Below are 16,684 nucleotides of genomic sequence, written 5' to 3'. Positions count from 1 at the left end.
TCTTCGGACCCCCCTGAAGTCTCTCAGTGGGGTGTCCAAGGGCTGCCGGCGATCCGCCTCTCTCTCTGCAGGTTCGCTCGCCGACGGCCTCCCCCGATGTCTCTCGGTGGGAGGTCGTTTAAGCTCACGACCTGCCTCCTCTCTCGCTCGCTCCTCGATTCCTCCCCCGAAGTCTCTCAGTGGGAAGATCTCGAAGCTCGCTGTCCCGTTCTTTGACGAAGGTGGTGCCCTTTTATAGGTGAGGGGGCAGTCGGTCGACGGAGCTTCGACCGCCGGTCCCCGTGCGCCGAGTGGCCTCCGCCGGCCGAACCGACGTCCCATCCGATGCCAGCCGCCCCCTTGCTCCACGTGCGCTACTGTTCCTCCATTTTGCTCCGGCGTCGCGCGCATCCTCTTATCGGCGCGTGCTACTTATCCGGTTGAGGAAGAAGACAGGGGAGGAAGAAGACAAGGAGAAAGGGCCGGGCTGAGCCATGCGGCTGGGCCTCGCGGGCCTACGAAGGAAAAGAAAAGAGGGAGGGGCTAGGCTTTGAAGGCCCAGCCCTTGTGGCTGTTGGCTTATGCTTTTCTTTTTGTTTCTTTTCATGTTTTTATTTGTTTTTGTTGTTTTCTTTTTTTTTTTTTATTATCTACTTACTCGAAAAGACAAAATAAATTAAAAACTTAATTAATAAAATAAAATAGGCCTAAAATTAAGGCGTCAACACCTATAACTTACTCTTTGAGCTATAATTCCCAATTTCAAAGTTTGAAGCCTAGTATTTCAAACTTAGTTTTCTAAGATCCATTCTCATCTCACTAGAACTCCCTACTTAAAGATTCAAATACCTCATTAGGAGACCTATTTCGTACATATTGCCAGAGGATCATAATCCATTCCTCAGAATCCCAATTCCTTGTTCGTATGATCATAATTTTATTCAAAATTGACAGCTTATTTGAAAGAACCTATCTTAGAGCTACGCAATCCAAATTAGCCATAATACATGAACAATTCAATCTCATTTAAACTCATCATAGTAGACAACGGTATTAAATGTGTAGAGAGCCATCACGTATTTTCTTAAATAAATGCATCAATCTTTAATACTATTATTACTCTTATGACTCTAGGAATTATAACTTAAATTCCTAAATATCACATCTCCTCAACTATTGTTGGAGGAATCGGACCATACTTGTTTCGCATTCTCTTGTGGTCGTACTCCTTAAGTGACCTTGTTGGGCCCCATGAAATCATAGCCACTTGTCTGGTATTGCAATTTTTGCCACAAATAGACGCAAAAAAGTTAAAAGTCCTACAAGAAGGCTCCGGGCAGCTTGACTCACAATGCGTTTTGTGGTTGCCAACACATTGATCCTACCGATTCAGATTTCAACAAGGTACAAATCAATGCAGGATATGGGCAAGTGATGCTTGTAATTCTTCCAATGCTCGCCCCTTGGTCTCCGGCACTAGCTTCGCAGTGAATACAATAGTCAAACCACAAATGCATGCGAAAATCAGAAAGGTTCCTGAAAGCAGCATAGTCAATGCATAGATTTGTTAGTACATACAACCGACATAGAACACATGCGGTTCAGGTATTTAAGCTCCATAGAAGCATAGCCCGATGAAAACTACCAAACAAGAAGGAAACAAAAGGAGAATTACTTACCAGGTGCACTCCATTCGAGCATGAAGTTGAAGGTGTAGGTAACAATCCAAGAACAGGACCACCTGGAGAAGGTCACCACGCTTCCAGCTGACCCTTTAACATTTATTGGGAATACCTATTGGGAACACGTCCATCAGAATAGATAGTTTTCTAATCCTATACGTGGTCTTGAAATAGAGATTATAGAGTGCAATATTAGACTGAAGGTATCTATTTACCTCAGACATTATAACCCACGGTAACCCTGCCATGCCTAGTGAGTAAGTTATGGAATACACCTAATTGCAATAATCATCTGTCAGCAACTTCAACACAACTAGTCCTGGAAAGACGGCTGACGACTTAGAAGCAGTAATATTGAATGAAGAATTCAGCTAATTGTTGCTTCCATGTTGAAAGAGAACATGGTCAAACATTTTTCATTTTCTTTCCCCATCTTGTCCCAGACAAATTGAGAAATGAGTTGAAAACGAAATTCATTCCGATAGATTTTTCTAAAACTGAACAAAAACAATCAAGCGCAAAACAATCTTGTTTCTCTTTTGTTGAAGTGTGCTCTGGCAATGTATTATTGCCTGGAGAAGTAGAACTGAGCCGCAACTTGTTATGCTCTCAATTATAGGAGCTAGTCGTATAAGAGTTGAAAAACAAGAAAAAAGAAAGTATTTGTTATAGATGTTTACCAAAATGCATACATAGGCCAAAATGGGAGTGACTTTCTTCCAATACTGCAGGTCCTGGTTTAACAGCAAGGTATTAAAACAAAGGATATGGCCACTTGATGACATCAAGAAGAATGAGTAGGCTTAGCTAGTGTTTGAATACCTGCATGAAGAATGAGAATCCCAGAAGAAAGCAACTGAAGCCCATTCCAGCTGATGAAACCTGCAAACGAAGGTCAGATTTGGTTATGCTTATGAGCAACTTTAGAGGCTACGTCAATATGTATTAATTTAGTCACCAATAGAAGTGGTCTTCTTCCAACTTTATCTGTCAAGATTACACTAAGAGCGCTTGCTGGGATCTGCAAAACAGGTGAGGAATCTTGAAAATGGGACAAACGAAATTTTCTTCTAGCACGATTCTTGTTAGTCGATTACCTGGACAATAGCTATGCTTCTGGTACCAATGCTGCTTGAAAAGTCTGTCAGGATGATAAGTTGAGATTACCAAGTCTTCATTCTTTATGATTAAGTAACAAATTAACAGCGCGATCTTTACCAGCTGATTTAAATATGGCGCTCGCATAATAATTAAACGCATTCGCCCCTTCAAATTGTTGTAGCATCATCAATCCAACTCCTATCTAAGCTTTGCAAACATTAGGAAATAGAAAATTAAGAGCGAAAAATAGCAAGCCATTCGAATTTTTTTTTAGGGAAGGCTTACTATCAGGGAGTGAGCATATCTTTGTTGAAACAAATCGAGAATCCTAGATTGGGATTGCCGTTCAAAGGTTTCTGTATAGTCCTGTAAGACAATATGAATGGAAATATTAATAAGTGATAGGAAAAGGGAAAATTCTGATATGTTAAATGGAGATATTACTCTAATTTCTGCTGCTTCTTGGGAAATGTCGATGCTTTTGCCTCGGAGTCTCTGCAATGTGACTTCGAACTCCTTTTCTTGACCGACTTTTACCTGTCAGTCATTAACTACGCTAATCATCTTCCTTGCAATGGATAATGTTGAGCCCCAACTGCAATATTGCTACAAAATTCACTTCATGTTTGCAATTTTAGTTTTTTAAACAATTAGTAAACTCTTACAAAAATGATCCATTCACCGCTAGACTTCAATTTCAGTCATGAGTAAAATTTATTTGTTGGCATAATACTCAGTTCGTCACCACTCTTCCCATCTTCAGTCTTTGGTAAAGTAATGTGTTTGCGCATGAGAAACATCTAAAGTGATTTCCATGCTCTTTGTGGTATGTTAGGGTGGGCTAAAAGATTCTCCACGTGGCATGCATCATTCTACTTGTGCTATTTAAATTGCCCCATCATCTAATCATCAGAGTTCCATTATGTCATGTGTGGAGAGAAGCCCTTGTATTATTTTAAAGATTGACCAAATAATCAAAGGTTACTACTGCGTCTCCTAGTTGTATAGAACCAACTTATAAATGCACAAACCAATGTACAGTTGGTGTCTGGACCAGGAAGATCTAAGGCCAACGATGCTTTGATTCAACAAAACTGCTTCTACAACATTTGAATAAAATATTGAATGTAAAGGGTTTCTAAAGTTAGATGGACCTGTGTATAAGGTGAACAGTTGTGTAGAATTAGAAATCATTATTAATATGTTTGGAATGACCAAAGTGTAGAAGGTAAACAATCAACTCGATGTGAAGTATGAAAAGGCTGGAGGGAGAGGTTGCAGAAGCGGCTCCTGCTATAGACAGATTATAAGATGTGTTTAAGTGCTTCTACATTCCTTGATAAAAAGACTCAATCTTCTTCCAAATTGGTTTGAATTCAAATTATCTAGCAACTACTTTTAAGGTTTGGAATCCAGAAAAAGCAAACTGGAGAAGATCATTATAGTTTTTCCTTTTTTGTCCAAGCAGTTAGAGAGTCAAACAATCTGTAGAAGCAAAAGCCTCTATTTGTGAAATTTTTTTGCTTTGCCTAGGAACAGGAGACTAGACTTACCATTTTTAGGTCTCAAACACATAAATTGGTCCCAAGGTTCCTTTGACCTCGAGATGGATTTCAAAGGTTAGTTTGAAGATTGGAAGGCTAATCAAAGTAAAAAAGGATGGCTTAGGACTTGGGCAGAAATGAAGAACTTCTATTTTCTCTCCGTCATTCATACTCTCGTGCTTATATACTTATTATCTAAGATAGTTGTATTTCTTGTAATTTGGGAATAGAGAGTGGTTTATAGTGGAAGTGGTGCTTATATATATCAAGCTACTTATTTAGCTTGGTGTAGAAGCAACATCATCTACAGGCTGTAACATCTCTGAAATAGTGGGTTCTAGTCTTTGATTGTGGTTGTTAGTTTAGGAGAGTGGATGGAGGCTAAGTGGAATGCCGAACCAATTTAAATCTGCTTGGAATGTCCTCTTCAATAGTTGCTCAGTTTTTGAAGTGTTATATTTTAGAGCATAACGATCTTAATGGCTAACATTATTGGTACATCATTTAGTGAATGCCAATCAATTTCCAAGCTGCCAGTGTTAGACAATATTTATTATATATATTGGAAATGCAGGATAAGTCTTTGTACAATCCATGGACATGGAATTTCATCAAGAGAGGAGGACCATAAGCACCACCACAAAGAATCCTAGTGCTTATGGCTCCCGCAACATCAACTGATGTTGCAAAGCCAACTGTAGTCCCACCTCCTATAGCCATTTCCCGAAGAGTAGACAAGACAACTTGCCATGATTGCTAAAGTCATTAACATGTTGTATTATGCTCTTTCTCCTTCTAAATTTAATAGAGTTTCATCATGTACAACAACAAAGGTGATATTGGACGGAGTGGAATATGAGAGCACATATCAAGTTAGAGAGACAAAAATAAACATTATACAAGGCAACTACGGAATGTTCACAAGAAGTGAGATGAAAACATCATTCATATGTATATAACAATAGAGCAAACAAGAGAAGAATAAAATTTTCTCTCTATGAGTTTTCTAAATGAGTTCTCCATGAGATATTGTAAGATAATACTTGTGGGTTTGCTTTGGCTTAATTTAAGTAAGGGAAATACTGAAGCGTGTAAGTGATTGTAACTTTTTGATTCTCCCATTATTTATGAATTAATTTCTATTAGCTCTCCCCATGGAGAATGTATTGACACTCAGATCGAACCATGTCATTTTGGTATTCTTTATTGTTCATCGTTTATTTCTCTAGTGATTTCGTGTTGATTTAATTACAGGATTTGTTAGCTCTTTCGTATTATATTACAACAATTGGTATTAGGGCTAAGGTTAGGGTTACTAGAGTTGATTTTGGGCTTTTGCTTTTCTAATCATTGTATGGAAATTCTATTGTTGAAATTTTGTTTGGAACAAAATTTGAGATTGAGAAGTTCAACGGGAGGAACACCTTTATGTTGTAGAGTATTAAGATGCATGCCTTGTTAACAACCCAAGGTTTGGCGAAGGCATAAAATGGTAAGAATAGATTGCCACAAATGATGAAAAAGACTTATAAGGTGGAGTTGAACAAAAAAGCAAAAGGCATAACTACATTTGATGAAGCTTCAAGGTAGTCAATAGAGTGACAGCTATATAGAAATATTGAAATAGATAATTTGAGTGCAATAGAGGCAACTTTGGGTATGGACATACAAAGAGAGATGGCTAGAATGTTGCAAGTGACTTAGAGGAGTTACATCAAAAAAACGTCAAGGCCTTTCAACATACATTTAAAAAAAAATTGTAGGTACCATGCTTGTTGCATATTATAAATTATCTAGTTTGTCATTATGTACTTGGATGGAGGTAAAGCACTTGTCCCATGCTTCACATGCCAATACTATTGGTTATCTAAGTGATGTTATGGATAGTACTAGGCTTGATTTATTACATGCAATTAGGAGAATGCATATGATTAATCTAAGTGTACATTGTGATGCTATGAAGTGGATCCCCCTAATTTTATTGGGGACAACGGATGTTGAGGTATATTTTATAGGATGTAGTTCAAGTAGTATGGTAGTAATTAGATTTGTGAACCTAGGTTATGCAGGAAGCTAAAAGATGGTCAATTTTTGAGTAGTTACACATTTGCTTTTGTTATGGTGTTGTATTTGGAAGATGGTCGTGTTGAGAGACACGCTGACTACAAAAGGGGCTGAAAAGGCAGTATTGTCTAATGACTTGATTAGTGATGTTGGTGTGGGATATTCGATTGCTGTGGTGTTTGGTAGAAGTCGGAGATATCACTGAAGAATCGAGTTTTTTAGTAATTGAAATTTTTGTGTTAGCTATAGCATTTCAAGAGAGGATGTGACTATGAAGAAGTTTCTTGAAATGGTGAATCCTACATACATGTGGACCAAGTTCATTCCTCTTTAACAAATTCGAGCTCAACTTGGGCTTGATAGACATCTGTGATGATTGAGCATCTATATGGGTATTAGGAGAGGTTGATGGATAATGACCACTATGACTTGACTCAAACATCGAGTCAAGATGGCGATTGATGAAAATATGTATGTAGGTTGAGCAACTCTCCTAGTTTGCATAGGTTCCCTAATATATGTATCCTACTCTACTATTAGATACAGTAGAGCAAATAACAGGAGCATCTGATTTTCTTTTTGTGAGTTTTCAAAGTGAGTGCTTTGTGATAGATTGTAAGATAATACTTGTGGATTTACTTTGGGCTTAATCTTGGTGTGAAAAACACTCATGTAAATGATTGTAACTCTTGTTTTCCGATTATTAGTAGATTATTTATTGTTGGTTCTCCTCGTGGTGAAGATATTGACATTTAGACCGAACCATGTAAATGTTTGGTGTTTTTTATTATTTCTCATTATTATTGTTTTTTTTTGGTGATTTCGTGTTGATTTATTCATTAGATCCATTACCGTTTCCGCATTATATTACAGCAGACTTCATAGGTAAAGAAATTATGTTTTTTTTGCAAGAAACCAGGACACATCAAGCATAAATGTCTGCTGTGGGAAGAAAAGAACGGAAAATATAAGAAAAAGAAGAAAAAGCTTAAAGATCAAACTTGGAGCCACACAGAGCGCGAACCCAGTCGCAACAAAGAAGGAGGGGGGGGAATCTCTATATGATGGCAGACCTCAATTTTGAGGAAGACAATAGTAGATTCTCTGAAATTTCCCGTGATGAGAGGCACGAAATGCTAAAAGATATGTTTAATGAAATAGGAATGTGTCAAAGAGTGCTGAGCTAAAGAAAGAAATATCTCTGTTAAAGGACCATTAAGCTTTACATAAGGAAGGACTCGAGGTTCTGCAGAAGGAAGTTGCTAAGTAAAAGCAAAACAAAGAAGGACAATGCTTTTGTTACAAAGGAACTTACTGAAATTTGCAAAAAAGTTTTCTTGAGTTCAGAAACTCTTGAATAGATTTTATCTAGTCAAATGCCATATTATGAGAAATCTGGATTAGGTATGAACCTCATGAAAATCGAAATCCTTTCCAAGAAGAAAAAAAACACTAAAGAAATCTGCCATGGATATCGATCTCATTTTAGAATTCACTTTGTAGAACCAAGAGGAGCCCAATATTTATCCTGCTCAGAAAGTAATGAACAAGGCCAGTTTAAGAAAAACTGTCCTAAGAAAGGCAAGAAAATAATTTGCAAATCAGTGCAACTTCATCTTTTGCTTCTAACAAGAAAGGCCCCGAATATATTTGGGTGTCAAAAAAGAAATGAATTGATTCTTTCTTGTAGAACTACAAGCAATCCAGGAAGAAAAGGTGAAAATGGTACTTATATGGTGGATGCTTGTAACATTTGACTGGAGACCCTTGACATTATTTAGGCATAATAGCAAACTCATTTTTTATTTTACACACACTCATAATTCTAAATATTTTACCACGTGAACACATCTACATGGTGAATTCAGAGTGTTTTATCAACATAAGAAAAGGGGAGATTGTTGAATTTTTTAAGATGACAAGATAATTCAAAAGTTACTAATAAATGCATTGTATAGAACTATCTTGTAAATGCATAGTCCAATATGCAGAAGGTGTGTAAAACGGGAACTTTTGAAGGTTGGTGTTGCTCTGCTTCTACAGAATGTGAACAAGATGTTGTACGTAAAGGGTTTCGAAAGCCAGGACCTATGAAAGGTAAACAAGCTGTAAAACGAGGGATTCGTTAAAGCTTGGGTGGACTAACAGATGGTGAATAACCGTATAGAATTGGAAGACATCAATCTGCTTAAAAATACCAGTGAGTGTCGAACGATGGTTATTCTTTGAGAAGGTTGTATTTCTTGTAATCTAGGCAAATAAAATGCTCGATAGTGTTAGGGGTGTTTTTATCTGTAGTGTTATCTATTGAATTTCGTACAGAAGTAACACCATCTATGGGCTTTAATTTCTAGAGATTATTAGTGAATCCCAACCTTGTTTGTTGTACTAAATATGGAAAAGTGGACGTAGGTCAAGTGAAAGGTTGAACCACTACAAATCTTATTGAAATATTTTCTTTCTCGTCAAACCTTTTTTATTTACCATTTCATAGAAGCATTCGTGTTCGGATAACTGTTTCTCATTCTACATAAGCCTATATGCAAGATTTTTCCACAGAAAGAATTTTAATCTTCATAAAATAGCCGATTCACTGCCTTTTGATTATTGTGTTAGCCTTATCATCATGGTTACTCAATCATCCAACGGTCCCATCGGATGACAAATTTGGACCTAATTCGTCACCATTGGATGAAGCTACATAGAGTAAAGTGATGGGCTACAATCTAAACTAGGGTTTTGACTAAGAATGATAAATGATCACGCCATTGCGTGGCTCCTCATGAGCACCTGATACAATCCATTAACAACTCACCAGCCATCTAGGAGACTCCGGGATGAAGAATAAACCGAAAACTTGAAGTACGCAGGGGATTCCACCTGAAAATGAAATCATGGACGGTGAGCTTTTAACGTTTCCAAGGTAAATATAACAAAGCAAAGCACAAGAGAACTGAGACAGTAACCTATCAAAGCCAAGATACGCCAGGACACAATAGTTCCCAGGAAGTAAATCAACGAAATGCCACAGTACAACAAAAGCTGCAACAAGACCAAGCGATGGTTGACAAGCAATGCATCGAGTTGACACCATTAACATTTTACAGTGGCCCAGAAAATGTTTACGTGATTTAATGTTGTGAATGCTCCCCGGATATGTTTGGGTGTTATCTCGGCAATGTACACCGGTACCTGTTTGGCCACAAAATCATGAACGACGTCTTCAAGAAACCAGTTAGGATAAGAAAACTGAACGTTTTTGCATTACCACATAAGTTAGAATCCCAAAGCCAACTCCATTTAATAGCCTTCCGGTATCGAGCCACCAAACATTCTGCGAGCTAAGACGAAATACACCGTTATCTGCTTCACAGCCTTTTCAAGATATTCTTCGGTGCACTTACACATTATCTAATAAACGTGACAGGAGGTAATGGAACTAAACTTTCGTGGGTCAAGCCATCGACAATCTAACAAAGAAAGTTCTGAAGAGGGAAACAGACAGCACGAACCTTGGCCAATGCTATAGAAAGCCATCCTGCAGCGCAAAATATTTGCGAAATCCCCATCGTCTGCGTCAGAACGCCACAATTGAGAGCTCAATGAGATTTTTTCAGGTTCTTCATTGAACATATGTGATCTTCAAATTCAAGAATAGCTGGAAAGGCTAGAGAATGCCTTACCCGTCTGCGACCCACCATATCTGTCATCCGCCCATTAACCAAAGATCCTATCATCCCTCCTATTGTTATCATAGAACCAAAAAGCGAGTACTGTAACATGAGAAATCGGGAATATTAATGTTAGAGAACCTGAATCGTGACTCGCAAACTCCCTTCATCAATGGTGTCCCAGATAAAGAAGTTAATATTAATGTTAGAGAACCTGAATCGTGACTCACAAATTCCCTTCATCGATGGTGTTCCAGATAAAAGAAGTTATTGTTAGCTAGCCCTTTAAGTAATGAGTTTTCGGGCATCAAACATGCTTTTTAGGAAAAAGTTGTGTTGTAAATAAAGGAAGCAATCGAATAAAATGCACAGAATAAAGAAATAAGTCGGATACTAGATTTATGTGATTTGATTAGTGTGACTTTCATTTATAGGAAAAGCAATATAGAATTCCACAATAAATCAAGTGATACAACGAATATTACAACTACTCTCGAGCACTCAAACATTATTTTTTAAACCCCACCTACACTTAATAATTCACTCAGAATTTAGCTCTCATAATTCTAATGATAATTTTATAATCTCATAAAGAATTACATAAATTCTTCACACTAGCCAAATTACTCCAATGAACAAAATAGACCGACGTGAAGAGCACTTACATTAACAATCCTCTCTCCTTCGGTACTCAATGGCACACTTCAACCACAATGGCTCCTCTATTAAAAAAACAAGAGAAGTCTCCCATTCTTGCTCACCTTTGTGACTCAAGGTGCGTTTGGTTTAGCATTGCAAATGAGTTTTTGATGTAAAGCAAATGCTGAAAGTCAAAGCTGTTTGGGGAAATGCAAATTGTATTTGGTTAAAACCTCTTTGCAAATGGACTTTGAGTTGAATGTGTGTTTGTCAAAAAAAAAAAAAACTCTTGCAATGGCTTTGGATATTTATTTATTTAAAAAAAAAATGACCAAACCCTTCACTGGTTCGGCGAAGGCCTATGACTATCGGCAAGCTAAATCTAGCGCCAATGGCTGTCGATCGAGGTTGTCCGATGTCAGGTGACCTCTAGAAAGGGTTGAGCAACCCAGCCGAGGGCCACCGAAGGTCATATGACCTTAGGCGACCCTCAGCAAGGGTCGCACAACATAAGTGATTGTTGCCTAGGTCTTGTGGCCTCAGGCGGCCCTCGCCTGGGTCGCGTGACCCTCTCCGGCGGTCCTCGGTTGGGTCACACGACCCTCACCTGAGGTTGCTCAATGGCCGTCGACACTAGATTTGACTCGTTGGCGGTCATAGCCCTTCCCCGATCCTTTGAAGGGTTTGGTCCTTTTTAAATTAAAAAATAATAATAATGAAGGATGAAATTGGAATTTTGAAAATTTAATGAGGGTAATTTTGAAAGAAAAAAATGAGTTTCAGTATTTGGTTAAATATTGAAAGCCTAATACTAGTCCCTGCTAGCATTGAAGTAAAAGTTTATTTACAGTTTAGCGTTTTTCCAATGGATTTGGAGGCTAAATGGTTCTTGAAAATACTGAACCAAATACAGCTGATCACCAACTTTCTTTCTTTCTTTCGTTTATTTTATTTGGGCAAATTGTCTAGTGGAAGCCGGAAGAAAGAGTCGATCTCCTCTTTTTTGTGCGCAAAAGAGAGCTCCCCCAGGACATGACTAATAAACAATTATTTTTCAAGTCCAACTTGTGGCTAGAAAGAAAAGAGAAAAGCAAAACTGCTGTTTGGAATAAAGTGGCAGACATATTCTGAGGACATTCCAAGACTTCACATGTTGTGAAGTACTACTACTATGAGACAAAAAGAATCCCTCAACAATAAAACATCATTCAAAGGATGGACATGGATCGCGAGCGGCCTTGAAGAGGGAATCTTCCTTTTTTTTCTTCAGAGTTTGTCAACCCAAGAAATTATGACCCACTTTGATGACTTCTAATAAATACCACAGTGCTGAAATTCTTCATATACTACAACCGCTCTACATCCTCCAATTCGAGTTGGGTTTTGTCCAAATTCAAACTCAAAATATATTCTAATTGTTTAAATGAGATTGGAGACGATGTTAATAGAGGTTCAACATAGAATCTCAATGAACAAAAAATTGACTGAAATTGGCAGCAATTCATTGTACTTTCTAGCAATTCACTAAAGGACATGTAGCATGTACGCTTGACAGGACTGGACATGTAGCGTGTACGCTTGACAAGACTCACCGCTGCTGTAGAAAGCCCTAAATCCTCCATTATGCCCGACTCGGCAGGTGATGAATAACCAGACTGCATTAGAGAAATATGCCACTAGTCATGTTAACTTCTACTTGATGGAGAGTAACATTAAGAGAAACTATGACCTAAACAAAGGAGTTGCCTAGGATATTACATTATAGAGGCAAGAGCGGAAAAAATAAATTAAGTAAAATGAAAATTGGTTTTGCATAAGCGTCCGTTCTCAAAAATGCAATCCAAATGGTGAAATCTAATAATTCCATGTCTCTTTACCAAACTGAGTTTCCAAAACAAACTTAATTGATCCTAAAGAAGCAACTTGAGTCTTTTAATGTTGTCCGAATTAAGACATTCTTATTTTTGGAAACATCTAGGGCAGCATAATATCTTTGGGTTTATTAAACCATGCGATCCCCAACAGGTGCTTCTGCAACATTATTCCCGTTCGCTCTCCACACGCCCCCACCCCCAACCAAAAAAAATAAATAAAAATCAACCAGATATTCAACAAGAATTGCAGACATAGATCTTGCTGGTTGCAAAATCATACGCATGCCAAAACAAAAACAACTACTTTTGAATCAGAACGAAAGTTGCTAAAGACAGACATTAGCCGAGCAATTCCCCTTTCTTTTTAAATTCGCTTGACTTTGAAGAACCTGTGATGGGATTGCCAAAAAGACAAGAAAAGAAGAAGAAGAAGAAGAAGAAGAAGAAGAAGAAGAAGAAGAAGAAGAAGAAGAAGAAGAAGAAGAGAAGCAAGACAGCTTGACAGAAAACAGATCTGGGTTCTTTAGTGATCAAACTACTTGCACGCAATTAACGAAAGAGTTGATGCAATAATTCTCACAGTGCACCCGGAGACAAAAGACCCGCAAAGGGCAACCAACGTGCTGAAAACGAGGAGAGGCGTGACCGAGGGATCACTTGAAGTCATGGATTCGCCATAGTTGCCGAGAAGCAGAGAGCTTGTTGACAACCCATCTTCTTCTTGGCTCTCTCTCTCCATCTGCCTGTTTTATTTCTCCTGTAGAGCAAGACTTGCTAATGATGAAGGCGTCAAGAGTCAGCTGCCAGTGCATTTAAAGGAGAGAGTGGGTTGCTGTGAGAGAGACAGAGCAGGAGTGAAATTAAAGAAGAAAAAATACACTCATTTTCTCATAAAAGGCTCTAGAAGATTTTGTCTCAAATTAAAGATCCGAAATGACCACTCAATCTTAAGTAACGGTCCGAACTTGCTGACCCCTAAATCTTTGCTGACCAATGACTAGACCAATCCCGACCAAAAAAAAAATGACTAGACCAAGGGTGATTTCGTCCATTGCAATTTTTCTTTTGTATCGTTTTTTCTAAATTTCTTTTTACTTTCTTTTCTTCCTTTCTTCATCTTCTCCAACCCTCCATCTTCTGCATATCTCCTCCTCCGAAGTCCCCTCTCTCGCCATCTATGCTTTTGACCTTAATGGTTTTATTAGTGATGGGCTTAAGGCCCGTCCGCCCATGTTGGGCCCAAAAAAAGCCTAGCCCACAGGAATAGGGCCCGTGGATGGAGGGACGTATAAAAGGAATGAGAGAGAGGGAGAAGACACATTTTTTTTTGGAAACTAAATGTACGTACGTCTTCTCCCGCGCGCTCTCTCTCTCTCCAAAAAGAAAAGAAAAACAGTAAGCGTTTTTCTTCCCTTTAAGGCGTCATCGGATCGAATAGGGCCATACTCTCTTCCTCTTATCGGCGTCGGTGTCTAATCTGTGGCTAACAAGGTACGCTCGAATCTGTGGTGTGCTTTAGGATCGGTGATACGTGTTTTTCCTGGGCTTCGTCTTCCGCATTGCTTTAGGAGTTTGATTTAGTGTCGAATCCGGTTTTTGGGGATCCGTTAATCCCAACATTGGTATCAGAGCCCTAGTTCACGTTTTCCCGACCTGTTTGATGTTTTTTTTTTATTGATTTTTCGCGAAAATTTTCAATCATACGGATTGGGGTGAGAAATCCCGACACCCGAGCGCTATTCGTCCATTTTTTTTTCGAGTTTCTATGACTCGAAATCGATTTTTGAAAGCATAGGGTGAAATGGCTCGTCGAGGCGAGTCCGTTGACAGGTTGTGCGTCGCCGGGCGACGCCACGCGCGCCCACACGTGCGGCCGTAAGGCGCTGTGCGTGGGCGCGACACGCCCGAAGCGCTGGCATCGGCCAGCGCGTGCGCCACACGCGCCGGTCGGCGAACCGGCACGTGCGTGCCACTGAGCCGGTGAACCGGCACGCGCCGGTCGGCGGATCGATGCGTGCTAATGTCAGCATGACGTCACCCAACGGTCGGTAACCGCTAGGATGACATCATCGATGACGTCAGCACCAACGACGGTTGGTCGGGCGGTCACCGGCCGGCAACCTAACTAGCGACCCGACCTGACCCGACCGCGGACGCCTGGCACGCGCGCGGCACGTGCCGGCTGACGTTTGCGTGACGTCATCCCGCACACGCGCGCAGCACGTGCGGTCGGTTCGTCTAGCCCGGCCCGACCGGCCCGACCAGTCCGTCCGATCCGACCGATCCGATGATCGACGACCTAACCGTTGACCGTTGACCTGCGTTGACCGTTGACCGTTGAAAAAAAAAAAAAAACAATTTGTTTCTTTTTTCAATTATGTCTTTGTGGGTTAGAGGTAATCCATTTTTAATTCTGCATTTGTTGCATGAATCACGGAAAATTATGTATTTTCCATTTTTTTTATTGTGGATTATAAGTGATCCATTTTTTTTTGTTCTGCATTTGTTGCAGGAACTATGATGCGTTATGCACAGATACCTGCAATCCCGAGAATGGACGAAGGAAAAGCAAGACTTAAAAGGCTGATGACAGAGTTAGCTGATTATCGATGGCATGATGGTGATTTAGTATCACACGTGGTAGGGTCAATCGAATGATATAGGAAATTATCTGGAATGGTTATCTTATGCCGGATTTTGAGAAAGTGCCGGCTTTGATAAACACTCTTCCACCTAAATGGCAAGTAGTGTTAGATCGGCTATGGAAGGTCAACGTGGTCCCGGGTTAAAGGAGGGTAGTGGAAGCTTTTGTAAAAGAGCATTATAGGATTGAGTTGGCCAAAGCTTCAACCCTTAGATTGAGCGCCACATGGCGCGGAGTGAATGCGCCTTGGAGGCGACATGAGAGCTCTCCAAAAGTTTTTCCATGGTTGGCAAATGTGCCTTCAAATTTCTCAGATATTTTGACTGATAGATTAGAAGGGACTTTCCCTATTTATTTCTTAGATTAGTTTGAGATGTTTTTTAAGTGTGAATATATCTTTCTATGTTGATTTTTCTTCTTTGTATATATTACTTAGTGTAATGGATTGTTGTATTAGTTGAAAGCATTATTATTTTATTGTATGTCAATTATCTGTTGCTTTCTATTATTGATGGTTGCTGTGGGTAGTTAGCTGTGGGTAGTTATAGAAGTTTTTGTAACTTCATAGAATTTATTTTGCATAAGACAATTATATTAATGATAGTTTTAAGTTAGGATTTTGGAGGATGATTGGAAACATAGTGACCTTTTGATTTTGAAACCTTACTTGAAATTATTCATTGATATGATGGGTCTGTGCAAAGTGGATGCATAAATGATAGGCATTAATTTTTCGTGCATATATGTTTGATGTGTTCAGATTGATGGTTTCAGCAACTAAGAACGTAATTGCTGATATGAACAGCAACAATTGTAAAATATTGAATAGGAAGATTCAATATGTGCTGGAAAAGCAAGAAGCACTAGAAGCTCTTGACCATGTTATGAAAGATCTTGAGAATGCTGTGCGCCACCTTGAGCTGGTAGAGGACCGCTTGACGGCATGTGAGCCGAAAATAGATATTTGCAATGCTGGTTCTAGCTCAAAAAGGGCTTTGAGCTCTAAGCGCAAGCGTATTGATTCGTTCAATATGTGAGAATGCAAAAGATCAAGTCTTTATTGCAAGAGATCAAGAGTTAACCAACACAAGAGAGGAAAACGTCCTCAAGTGAAGAAAATGTCAAGGGTGAGGTGTTACAATTGTGACAAGAAGGGTCACTATGCTCGCAACTGTCGTGGGCCAAAGAAAGTAAACACCTCTTGTACATTTGAGAACTTTGTATATGTGTCAAGTTTCTGTATTATTGGCTGAATCCAATCCTTTGTGGACTGTAGATTCATGAGTAACAGACCATGTAGCGAAGGATAAAGGATCCTTCGTGGAATTTCGACGAGTACCAACTGGAACTAAGTGGATCTATGTGGGAAATAACTCCAGAGATGAAGTTAAAGGGATTGGCACCTGCCAATTGAACATGCGTGGTGGACGCACCTTGTTCCTACATGATGTTCTATATGCTCTGGAGATTCGTCGAAATTTAAGTG

General features: G+C 39.3%; 1 protein-coding gene across 2 annotated transcripts; it reads right to left on the bottom strand.

Moving 5' to 3' along the window:
• Positions 1-987: 987 nt before the first annotated feature.
• On the bottom strand, positions 988-13,461 carry LOC104441272 (sugar transporter ERD6-like 5). Of its 2 annotated transcripts, XM_010054330.3 has the most exons (18): positions 13,135-13,461; positions 12,273-12,335; positions 10,054-10,143; positions 9,883-9,942; positions 9,639-9,704; positions 9,497-9,562; positions 9,337-9,412; positions 9,186-9,250; positions 3,207-3,299; positions 3,048-3,128; positions 2,880-2,964; positions 2,759-2,802; positions 2,620-2,682; positions 2,484-2,543; positions 2,342-2,395; positions 1,877-1,936; positions 1,659-1,773; positions 988-1,515 (listed from the first exon to the last, which is right to left on the bottom strand). In XM_010054330.3, exons 1-18 carry the CDS (start codon positions 13,291-13,293, stop codon positions 1,391-1,393), a joined length of 1,425 nt encoding a protein of 474 aa, XP_010052632.1. In that variant the 5' UTR covers positions 13,294-13,461; the 3' UTR covers positions 988-1,390. The 2 variants fall into 2 exon arrangements, with proteins under 2 accessions (XP_010052632.1, XP_039157162.1); XM_039301228.1 differs by lacking the exon at positions 1,877-1,936.
• Between the last annotated feature and the right edge of the window lie 3,223 nt (positions 13,462-16,684).

The sequence above is a fragment of the Eucalyptus grandis genome, chromosome 8, assembly GCF_016545825.1.
Source record: "Eucalyptus grandis isolate ANBG69807.140 chromosome 8, ASM1654582v1, whole genome shotgun sequence".
NCBI classification, from domain to species: domain Eukaryota; kingdom Viridiplantae; phylum Streptophyta; class Magnoliopsida; order Myrtales; family Myrtaceae; genus Eucalyptus; species Eucalyptus grandis.
Note: the sequence above shows the minus strand (reverse complement) of the source record. Positions and strands in the feature narration are given on the sequence as shown.

Coding starts and splice junctions, on each gene's coding strand:
- LOC104441272 (XM_010054330.3), bottom strand. CDS start 13,293: ATGGAGAGAGAGAGCCAAGAAGAAGATGGGTTGTCAACAAGCTCTCTG. Junction 9,943..10,053: donor ATATGGTGGGTCGCAGACGG/GTAAGGCATTCT, acceptor GTTCTGACGCAG/ACGATGGGGATTTCGCAAAT. Junction 1,937..2,341: donor TGGCCTATGTATGCATTTTG/GTAAACATCTAT, acceptor TATTGCAATTAG/GTGTATTCCATAACTTACTC.